Raw genomic sequence first — 12537 nt, forward strand, 5'->3', positions numbered from 1 at the left:
GAAAACCAAATATCATATTAACACATATATGTGGAATCTAGAAAAATGATATTGATGAACCTATTTGAAGGGCAGGAATAGAGATTCAGACATAGAGAACAGACTTATGAACACAGCAGGGGTTGGAGAGGCTGGGACAAACTGAGAATAGCACTGAAATATATACATTACCACATATAAAATAGATAGCTAATGAGAAGCTGCTGTATAACAGAGGGAGCTCAACCTGGTGGTCTGTGACAACCTAGAGGGGTGGGATGGGGTGGGAGGTGGGAAGGACCTTCAAGAGGGAGGGAACATTTGTGTGCTTATGGCTGACTCATGTTGATATATGCAGAAATCAACAAAACATTGTAAAGCAATTATACTCCAATTAAAAATAAATTTAAAAATACTGCCTCCTAAAATTTGTACCTATGGTCCTTGTTTTTCTTGCTGGAAAAAAATAATATATAATTAAGAACTCAGAGTTTCTTAACTATTGTCCCATATGACCACTCTTTTTCAGTTTTATCCATCTTATGATATATTGTGGTCAAGATACATTTTCTTAAGTGCATTTTAGATCAATCCAAGATTCTTTGTTTAAAAGATGTTAGTGTCTCCATGTTGCTCACTGAATTAAATAAAAACTCATCATGGTTTCCAAGACTTCTACAATATAGCTTCAATCTCTCTTTATAACATTATTTATTTTTAATACACTTTATGTAACTTAGATTTCAAATTAGACTACTACTCTCCCTCGACAAGTTCAGATGCCTCTTGGTCTACAACAAACTCTACAATTTCTATCCCTTTAATAGCAACCCACTCCAGTATTCTTGCCTGGAGAATCCCATGGACAGAGGAGCCTCGCAGGCTACTGTCCATGGGTTCGCAAGATACAGGCATGACTTAGTGACTAAACCACCACCAGCAATATTCATAGTATGCTGTTTGTATCACTCAAAAGCATTGATCAGATTCTGTTTGACTATAGGCAATTCTTTACTCCTCTCATTTTTTCATTATTTACTATGGGTAAGTCACTGTGGATACAAAGATTAAGTAAGTATGGCCTTTATCCTCAGAAGATTATAGTACTAGATTTAAAGACTCAGCAATAGCAGCAACAACAGAAACAGCATGTTTCCAACTGTTTCAAACCCCAGCCATCATATCTCACATGTGTTAAGTGATTGCAAACACATTTCACTCTGTATCTTATGACTAGTGAAAGTTGCTCAGTCCTGTCTGACTTTTTGCAACACCATGGACTATACAGTCCATGGAAAGCTCCAGGCCAGAATACTGGAGTAGGTAGCCTTTCCTTTCTCCAGGGGATCTTCCCAACCCAGGGATCAAACCCAGGTCTCCCACATTGCAGGCAGATTCTTTACCAGCTGAGCTACAAGGGGAGCCAATTTGTCTTACAATTTGGGCAGGATAGGAGTTGTTCATACTCTGATGACTCCAACACTTATATTTCTAGCCTAGATCTCTTTTCTGGGCTCCAGATATACCCAGTTACCAGGTAAGAATCTTCAGTGGGTTCTTTGAAAACAGCTTCCAACTCAACATATACTCAGACTGAATCTGTGACCCTATTCCTCAAAACCTGGTCCATTTCCAGCACTCCCTGCATTTATGTGATGAAACTGCCAATTGTTCAGTCACATAAGCCAGGAACTGGGTGTCATCCTTAATACCTTCTTCATCATCATCACTTCCCTACATCCAAATCCATAACCACTTCTTAATACTTTTACCTGAAGTTATCTTTTGAGTACATCTTTCCTTCTCACCTCCATCACTAATCTGAGTTACAATGCCATTTATTTGGACTAATATATCTTGGCTATAGGTGCATACTGAGTATCATTTACCTGTTTCTTTTATGTTAACAGAATTCAATCTTGTGAGGGCTGTCATTGTGTTAAAAATTACATTTTCTAGCCTTTTTAGTAGGTAGTAGATGGAGTGGCATGTGAAGAATCTAACCAAGGAGATGTAAGTGGAAGTAGTTTTGTGAGAATTCTAAGAAAATCCTGAAAGGGACAATTTTTTGCCTTCCCTATTTTTCTTGCTCTACTGGGCTTCCCTGGTGGCTCAGAGGTTAAAGCGTCTGCCTGGAATGTGGGAGACCTCGGTTCGATCCCTGGGTTGGGAAGATCCCCTGGAGAAGGAAATGGCACCCCACTCCAGTACTCTTGCCTGGAGAATCCCATGGAGGGAGGAGCCTGGTGGGCTACAGTCCATGGGGTCGCGAAGAGTCAGACACGGCTGAGCGACTTCACTCGCTCACTTCACACTTGCTGTTGCAACTGGTGATGCTGGGGGTGAGCTGTGATGCACGATCACAGGCTGAGCATGATGTTGAAGCCAGGGGCCAAGAGAACTGTAAAGACTTGAACTGCTGAACGAATGCAAGTAGTGCCCAGCTCCAGACATCTCGTTCAGTGAGAAAAACAAAAGTTCTTTCTTTAAGTCAGCATGTTTAGACTCTGTTAATCACAGTTAAACACCATTCCTAATGATACACTGTCTCTCAGAGTCCATTTTTGTCCTGCTCCAGCCCACTCTCCACTTTGCAGTCAGTGATATTCTCAACCTGCAACTCTACTCATGGCATTCCCCTTATTAGAACTTTTAAAGATTTCCCATTGTTCTAGGACAAACCCCCAGATTCTTAATGTGGTCAACAATCCCTTTACGGTCTGAACTTGTCAATTCCCTCCACCCCCAACCCCAGCTTTATTCTGCACGATCTTCTCCCTTGTTTTTAGTATTTTAGCCACAGCAGACTTTTCAGAACTGCTAACACACCGTGAGATCTCCCACCAGATGGATGGAGTTGAGTTGAGACTAGCAGTTCCCCAAATTAGGATATTTACATTCACATTTCTAGTAGAGTACAGACTGAAGCTTTGCAGGTTTTAATGGAACTAGCCTTCAACAGATGCTGAAATGCTAAAGCTGCTTATCTTTCTGTTGAGCGGTTTTCAAACCTGTTTTATTTTAATCCTTATACATCTTGCAGGAGGGCAGGTTGTTCTTTGTATTATGACTCTAACAGCATTATTGTTACTTTCCTTTTTGTTTTCTACATCCATAAAAGCGCCGGGCTGTGATTCTGCTCCTGGGTTCTTGAATTCCTGGAGAAGTATTCCTTCTCTCTGTCTCCACTGCCACATGCTGCACTAGGCCCCTGTATTTTTAGGCCTGTATAACAGACGTTTCAAGTCATTCTTCACTATGTCATCAGAGGGATTTTTTTGGAAGTGAAATCTGATTGTAACATATTCCTGCTTCTGCCTTCCTAATGAGGTCCAGATTTTCAGAGTCTCTTCACAGTACGGCTTCTGTCCAGGTATATTTCCTGTCGCGCTCAACTTCAGTGAGCACAAACAGAAAACTCAAGCTTTATCACTCCTTGGTGAAAAATGGACCCTCTCCTCACTCTTCAGGACAGTTTGACTTTTTAAGGCTTAGATGTCTCCTTAAGGGGATCTTCTCTGAACCTTTCCATCCCACAGAATTTTCACCATATCCTTCCTATCAAACTCAAAAGTCATCACTTGTTCTATATCTGTGTTCTCCGCTGATGCTGGAAGTTGAGGGCTGAGACCACATCCTGTTTATTCAATGATGCATTCAAGTATATTTCATACCATATGGCACATAGTAGGTGTTCAATGATAATGTGCTACATGATACTAGAAACATGCTGGGCACATAATAAATAGTCAATAATTAATATGTGAATAATTAATGTACAAGATCATATTTATGTCATCTTCTGGTATTCCTCATAGTCTGTGAATTGCTATACAGGAATGTGTTATTCCACCCTTCTTCACTAACACACACTTTCTCCTGTCTTCTGTCTCTAAATATTCTGGAGCACTGCCTCCGTTATCACCTTTCATTCTGTGGAACACTCATCTACACCACCGTATTTCTGTGTGTTTATTTGATATTGTTCTGTTTCCTGCTACAGTTAAAACTCAATTTAGTCCAGCTGATAAGTACCTAAATCTATTCAGTTCAAGCCAACAGATAAATATTATGTGTCAAATGCCATGCTCAAGCCCAGGGAATACAGCAGTATGTAAAAAGGGTACTGCTCATCATGGTGTTTAACTAAGGATGAGACGGACTTTTAAGGTTACACAAATAATAAGAGGTACTATGAGAAAGTTTGTAGCACATCCTAGAAACATTTGGCCACCAAAATTCTTAATTTTTCCTTGTGGGGCACATTTTGTTGAAAAAAAAAAAAACATTAACGAGCCTGAAGTTTTATTTCAAACATTATGAAAAAACAAACAAAATTCCAAAAAATTATTGATCGTTGAAATAGTTCATTTCTTTCACATTCATTTCTTCTCCCAATAAAAATGTTTTACTTCTAGGAAAAGATATTTTCTCTTTATACTATTTGTTTGCATGTAGAACATTGGAATACACATTTAAAATATTTTTTGTGTGTGAAATAATGCCATCTGCAGCAGCATGGGTGAACCTAGATATTATCACACAAAGTGAAGTAACTCAGAGAAAGACAAAAAGCATATATAACTTACATGTGAAATCCAAAAGAGTGGTGCAAATAAACTTATTTATAAAACAGAAACAGAGTCATGTATGCAGAAAACAAACTTGTGGTTACCAGGGAGGAAAGGTGGAGGAGAGATAAATTGGGAGATTGGAAATGATATATACACAATACTACATATAAATAGGTAACAAGGAACTACTGTATATCACAGGGAACTCTACTCAATACTCTGTAATGACTTACATGGAAAAAGAACCCAAAAAAGAGTGGATACATGTATAACTGATTCACTTTGCTATAGAGCAAAAGCTAACACAACATTGTTAATCAACTATACCTCAATAAAAAAAAAATTGTTTTTAAGTAAAAAAAAAATCCCTAATCAAATCTAGGCAAGAATTATTCAACTTGCCAGGTTGGCTTTTTGAAACCATATACAAGTGTATATATCTCTACAGTAAAATTTTTCTTTCATATATATATATATATATGTACAAAAGAAGAAATAGAACTAGATCATTTGAAATGACCATTAAACTATAATCTACAGACTGGATCATTTAAAGGGTGTGGAATAACACAATAGCATAAACATTATGCTTTTCCATTAAATTACTATCATCAGAAGAGACTTTAGTTCTGTTATTGTTTATAGTCACTAAGTAGTGTCCAACTATTTGTGAACCCATGGACTGCAGTGTGCCAGGCTCCTACGTCCTCCACTATCTCCTGGCACTTGCTCAAATTCATGTCCATTGAATTGATGATGCAATCTAAACATCTCATCCTCTGCCTCCCCCTTCCCTTTTTGCCTTTAATCTTTCCCAGCATCAGAGTCTTTTCCAATGAGCTGGCTCTTTCTATCAGGTGGCCAAAGTACTGGAGCTTCAGCATCAGTTCTTCCAATAAATATTCAGAGTTGATTTCCTTTAGGATTGACTGGTTCAATTTCCTTTGCAGCCCAAGGGACTCTCAAGAGTCTTTTCCAGCACCATAAGTTGAAAGCACCAATTCTCTGGTCCTCAGTCTTCTTTATGGTTCAACTCTAACATCCGTACATGAATACTGGAAAAACCATAAATTTGACTATACAGAACTCTGTTGGCAAAGTGATGTCTCTGCATTTTAATATTCTGTCTAGGGTTAATATTCTGTCTAGGGCTTCCCAGGTGGCACCATTGGTAAAGAACCACCTGCCATTATAGGAGACGTAAGAGATGTGGGTTCAACCCTTGGGTTGGGAAAATCCCCTGGAGGATGACATGGCAATAAACTCCTGTATTCTTGCCTAGAGAGTCCCAGGGACAGAGGAGCCTGGTGGACTACTGTCCATTGGGTTGCAAAGAGTTGTACATGACTGAGTGACTCAGCATGCTAGGTCTGTCATAGCTTCCCTTCCAAGGAGCAAGTTTCTTTTAATTTCATGGCTGCAATCACCATCCACAGTGATTCTGGAGCCCAAGGTTGGGGGCAGAATTTGTCACTGCTTCCACTTTTTCCTCTTTTGTTTGCCACGAAGTGATGGGACCCAATGCCTTGAATCTTAGTTTTTTTTTTAATGCTTTGTTTCAAGCCAGGTTTTTCACTCTCCTGTTTTACCCTCATCAGAGGCTCTTTAGTTCCTCTTCATTTTCAACCATTAGAGTGGTATCATCTGCATATCTGAGGTTGTTGATATTTCTCCTAGCAGTCTTGATTCCAGCTTGTGATTCACCAGCCTGGCATTTGGCATGATGTACTCTGCATACTCTTGCCTGGAAAATCCCATGGATGGAGGAGCGTTGTAGACAGTCCATGGGGTTGCAAAGAGTCAGACACGACTGAGTGACTTCACTTTCACTCTGCATAGAAGTTAAATTAACAGGGCGACAATGAACAGCCTCGTCATACTCCTTTACCAATTTTGACCAGTCAGTTGTTCCATGCGAGGTTCTAACTGTTGCTTCTTAGCCTGCATTTGGGTTTCTTAGGAGACAGGTACGGTGGTCTGGTATTCTCATCTCTTGAAGAATTTTTCACAGTTTGTTGTGATCCACACAGTCAAAGGGTTTCATGTGGTCAATGAAGCAGAAGCAAATGTTTTTCCGGAATTCCCTTGCTTTCTTCTGATCCAACTAATGTTAACAATTTATCTCTGGTTTTTCTATCTTTTCTAAATCCAGCTTAAACATCTGGAAGCTCTTAGTTCACATACTGCTAAAGCCTAGCTTGAAGGATTTTGAGCATAAACTTTGCTATCTTGTGAAATGAGTGCAATTGTATGGTAGTTTTAACATTCTTTGGCAATGCCCTTTTTTGGGATTGGAATGAAAACAAACCTTTTCCAGTCCTGTGGCCACTGCTGAGTTTTCCAAATCTGCTTACATATTGAGTGTAGCACTTTAATAGCATCATCTTTAAAATGATCTTTAGGATTTTAGGATTTTAACTAGCTCACCTGGAATTTCGTCACCTCCAGTAGCTTTGTAGTAATGCTTCCTGAGGGTCACTTGACTTCATACTCCAGGATGTCTGGCTCTAGGTAATTGACCACACCATCATGGTTATTGGGGTTATTAAGACCTTTCTTGTATGGGTCTTCTGTATATTCCTACCACTTCTTCTTAATCTCATCTGCTTCTGTTAGGTCCTTACCATTTCTGTCTTTTATTAAGCCCATCCTTGCATGAAATGTTCCCTTGATATCTCCAATTTTGTTAAAGAGTTCTTTGTACTGTTCATTTAAGAAGGCCTTCTTATCCTTCCTTGCTATTCTCTGGAACTCTGCATTCAGTTGGGTATATACATCTTTTCATTTCTCCCTTGCCTTTCACCTGTCTTCTTTTCCTCAACTATTTGTAAAGCCTCCTCAGACAACCACTCTGCATTCTTGTATTTTTTGCCTTTGGGCTGGTTTTGGTCACTGCCTCCTGTACAATGTTATGAACTTCTGCCCATAGTTCTTCAGGCACTCTATCTACCAGATCAATCCCTTGAATCTTTGTCACCTCCACTGTATAATCATAAGGGATTTGATTTAGGCCATACCTGAGTGGCCTAATGGTTTTTCTCTACTTTCTTCAATTTAAGCCCGTATTTGGCAATAGGAGCTCATGATCTGACCCACAGTCCAAGTACTGCATTTTGGACTCTTTTGTTGACTATGAGAGCTATTCCATTTCTTCAAAGGGATTTTTGCCCACAGTAGTAGATATATTGGTCATCTGAATTAAATTCACCCATTCCAGTCCATCTTATTTCACTGATTCCTAAGATGTTGATGTTTACTCTTGCCATCTCCTGCTTGACCACATCCAATTTACATTGATTCATAGACCTAACATTCCAGGTTCCTATGCAATAATTGTTCTTTACAGCATCAGACCTTACTTTTACCACCAGACATGTACACATCTGAGCACTGTTTCTGCTTTGGCCCAGCCACTTCATTCTTTCTGGAGCTATTAGTAACTGCCCTCTGCTCTTTGCCAGTAGCATACTGGGCACCTTCTTCTTGGGGGCGGCTCATCTTTCGGTGTCATATCTTTTTGCTTTCCATACTATTTGTTGTGTTCTAATGGCAAGAATAATGGAGTGGGTTGTCATTTCTACCTCCAGTGGACCATGTTTTGTCAAAACTCTTCGCTATGACCCATCTACCTTGGGTGGCCCTACAAGGAATGGCTCATAACTTCATTGAGTTATGCAAGCCCCTTCACCATGAAAAGGCTGTTACCCATGAAGGAGGATTTTAATTCTTGGAAAAAGTTAAAAAACTACTTATCTACTGTGTATGACTTGGTCAGTGAATGATGTTTTATAAATAGTAGGGCTCATCCTTTTATATAGAGAAGAAACAATAATATGCTTCAGATAAAAGTAAATGTAGGTGAATTATAGAACAGAAATATGAAGTACAATGAAATTTTTAAAAATTTTGTCCCATAGCCAGTGATTCTAAAAATTACACTTACTCATTGTCTTTATTATGACATATTTCCCAATTATTTTACTCACCCAAGACCTTCAGGATAAAGTGTTTGCTGACTTCTCCTGCTTCATTCGAGGCAATGCAGGTGTACCGTCCTGAATCTTCAGTTTCTGCTTTGATGAGCTGAAGGACCATTCCTTGAGAGCTGATTGACAGATGGGCATCTAGCCCCAGAGGCTGACCATCTCTAAGCCAGGACATCCTGGGAGCTGGGGTTCCATCAGTAAAACATGTCATGGAGGTGGAACTACCCTTGACAATTGTGATTTCCTCTGTCCCCATCCCATTGTCCAGACTTGGTGGTACTATACAGAAAACAAAATTATATATCTATTATTATTTTATATCAATTTAGATTAAAAATTTAAATAGTTCCCTTATCTATAGTGTTTCTGTGATCTATAAAATTATAGAATTTAAAATAGCATATAATTAATTAATGACTTTACTATAAAAATATGTGTTATAGGCTAATTACTAACTTTGCAAAATATTAATAATAAGCTCTCAGGACTGTTTCCTTGTTGAACATACAAAACTAAATGTGGTTTAAATTTGGTCATTTTTTTTTTAACATTTTAGACTTTCACCTTTAATTTATTATAATATATTCCAGATATTATATCCTCTTCCAACAACACAAGAGAAGACTCTACACATGGACATCACCAGATGGTCAATATTGAATGCAGATTGACTATATTCTTTGCAGCCAAAAATGGAGAAGCTCTACACAGGAGAAGCAAACACAAGACCAGGAGCTGACTGTGGCTCAGATCACAAACTCCTTATTGCCAAATTCAGACTTAAATTGAAGAAAGTAGGGAAAACCACTAGACCATTCAGGTATGACCTAAATCAAATCCCTTACAATTATACAGTGGAAGTGACAAACAGATTCAAGGGATTAGGTCTGATAGAGAGAGTGCCTGAAGAACTATGGATGGAGGTTCATGATACTGTACAGGAGACAGGGATCAAGACCATCCCCAACATAAAGAAATGCAAAAAGGCAAAATAGTTGTCTGAGGAGGCCTAACATATAGCTGAGAAAAGAAGAGAAATGCAAAGGAGAAAAGGAAAGATATATCCATGTGAACAGAGTTCCAAAGAAGAGCAAGGAGAAATAAGAAAGCCTTCCTAAGTGATCAATGCAAAGAAATAGAGGAAAACAATAAAATGGGAAAGACTACAGATCTCTTCAAGAAAATTAGAGATACAAGGGAACATTTCATGCAAAGATGGGCTCGATAAAGGACAGAAATGGTATGGACCTAACAGAAGCAGAAGATATTAAGAGGTGGCAAGAATACACAGAAAAACTGTACAAAAAAGATCTTCATGACCCAGGTAACCACGAAGGTGTGATCACTCACCAAGAGCCAGACATCCTGGAATGCAAAGTCAAGTGGGTCTTAGAAAGCATCACTATGAACAAAGCTAATGGAGATGATGGAATTCCAGTTGAGCTATTTCAAATCCTAAAAGATAATGCTGTGAAAGTGCTGCACTCAATGTGCCAGCAAATTGGGGAAACTCAGCAGTGGCCACAGGACTGGAAAAGGTCAATTTTTATTCCAATCCCAAAGAAAGGCAATGCCAAAGAATGCTCAAACTACCAAACAACTGGACTCATCTCACACTTGAGTAAAATACTGCTCAAAGTACTCCAAGGCAGGCTTCTACTGTACATGAACCATGAACTTCCAGATGTTCAAGCTGGTTTTAGAAAAGACAGAGGAACCAGAGATCAAATTGTCAACATCCGCTGGATCACTGAAAAAGCAAGAGAGTTCCAGAAAAACATCTATTTCTGCTTTATTGACTATGCTAAAGCCTTTGACTGTGTGGATCACCACAAACTGGAAAATTCTGAAAGAGATGGGAATACCAGACCATCTGACCTCCCTCTTGAGAAATCTGTATGCAGGTCAGGAAGCAACAGTTAGAACCAGACATGGAATGGCAGACTGGTTCCAAATAGGAAAAGGAGAACGTCAAGTCTGTATATTGTCACCCTGCTTATTTAACTTATATGCAGAGTACATCATGAGAAACGCTGCGCTGGATGAAGCACAATCTGGAATCAAGATTACCAGGAGAAATATCAGTAACCACAGATATGCAGGTGACACCACCCTTATGGCAGAAAGTGAAGAGGAACTAAAAAGCCTCTGGACTCTGTGAGAGAGGGAGAGGGTGGGAAGATTTGGGAGAATGGCATTGAAACATGTAAAATATCATGTATGAAACGAGTTGCCAGTCCAGGTTCGATGCACGATACTGGATGCTTGGGGCTGGTGCACTGGGATGACCCAGAGGGATGGAATGGGGAGGGAGGAGGGAGGAGGGTTCAGGATGGGGAACACATGTATACCTGTGGCGGATTCATTTTGATATTTGGCAAAACTAATACAATTATGTAAAGTTTAAAAATAAAATAAAATTAAAAAAAAAAGAAAAAAAAAAGCATCTTGATGAAAGTGAAAGAGGAGTGAAAAAGTTGGCTTAAAACTCAACATTCAGAAAACTAAGATTATGGCATTTGATCCCACCACTTCATGGCGAATAGATGGGGAAACAGTGAAAACAGTAACAGACTTTATTTTGGGGGGCTCCAAGATATCTGCAGATGGTGACTGTAGCCATGAAATTAAAAGACCCTTGCTCCTTGGATGAAAAATTATGACCAACCTAGATGGCATATTAAAAAGCAGAGACATTACTTTGCCAACAAAGGTCCGTCTAGTCAAAGCTATGGTTTTTCCAGTATCATGTATGGATGTGAGAGTTGGACTATAAAGAAAGTTGAGCGCCAAAGAATTGATGCTTTTGAACTGTGGTGTTGGAGAAGACTCTTTTTTTTTTTTTTTTTTAATTTTATTTTATTTTTAAACTTTACATAACTGTATTAGATTTGCCAAATATCAAAATGAATCCGCCACAGGTTTACATGTGTTCCCCATCCTGAACCCTCCTCCCTCCTCCCTCCCCATTCCATCCCTCTGGGTCGTCCCAGTGCACCAGCCCCAAGCATCCAATATCGTGCATCGAACCTGGACTGGCAACTCGTTTCATACATGATATTTTACATGTTTCAATGCCATTCTCCCAAATCTTCCCACCCTCTCCCTCTCCCACAGAGTCCATAAGACTGTTCTATACATCAGTGTCTCTTTTGCTGTCTCGTACACAGGGTTATTGTTACCATCTTTCTAAATTCCATATATATGCGTTAGTATAGTGTATTGGTGTTTTTCTTTCTGGCTTACTTCACTCTGTATAATAGGCTCCAGTTTCATCCACCTCATTAGAACTGACTCAAATGTATTCTTTTTAATGGCTGAATAATACTCCATTGTGTATATGTACCACAGCTTTCTTATCCATTCATCTGCTGATGGACATCTAGGTTGCTTCCATGTCCTGGCTATTATAAACAGTGCTGCGATGAACATTGGGGTACTCGTGTCTCTTTCCCTTCTGGTTTTCTCAGTGTGTATGCCCAGCAGTGGGATTGCTGGATCATAAGGCATGTCTATTTCCAGTTTTTTAAGGAATCTCCACACTGTTCTCCATAGTGGCTGTACTAGTTTGCATTCCCACCAACAGTGTAAGAGGGTTCCCTTTTCTCCACACCCTCTCCAGCATTTATTACTTGTAGACTTTTGGATCGCAGCCATTCTGACTGGTGTGAAATGGTACCTCATAGTGGTTTTGATTTGCATTTCTCTGATAATGTGTGATGCTGAGCATCTTTTCATGTGTTTGTTAGCCATCTGGAAAGAGAAATTAAGGAAACAATTCCATTCACCATTGCAACGGAAAGAATAAAATACTTAGGAATATATCTACCTAAAGAAACTAAAGACCTATATATAGAAAACTATAAAACACTGGTGAAAGAAATCAAAGAGGACACTAACAGATGGAGAAATATACCATGTTCATGGATTGGAAGAATCAATGTAGTGAAAATGAGTATACTACCCAAAGCAATCTATAGATTCAATGCAATCCCTAT

General features: G+C 39.1%; 1 protein-coding gene across 6 annotated transcripts in view; it reads right to left on the reverse strand.

Annotated features, from left to right (window-relative positions):
- The window catches only part of HMCN1 (hemicentin 1), a 546437-nt gene that overhangs the window by 112504 nt on the left and 421396 nt on the right, over positions 1-12537 (reverse strand). For all 6 annotated transcript variants that reach the window (XM_044942718.2, XM_044942717.2, XM_044942719.2 and 3 more), the window contains one exon: positions 8540-8818. In XM_044942718.2, coding sequence (XP_044798653.2) covers positions 8540-8818 — 279 coding nt within the window. The remainder of the gene's footprint in view (positions 1-8539; positions 8819-12537) is intronic.

Source organism: Bubalus bubalis, chromosome 5, assembly GCF_019923935.1.
Source record: "Bubalus bubalis isolate 160015118507 breed Murrah chromosome 5, NDDB_SH_1, whole genome shotgun sequence".
Classification (NCBI taxonomy): Eukaryota; Metazoa; Chordata; class Mammalia; order Artiodactyla; family Bovidae; genus Bubalus; species Bubalus bubalis.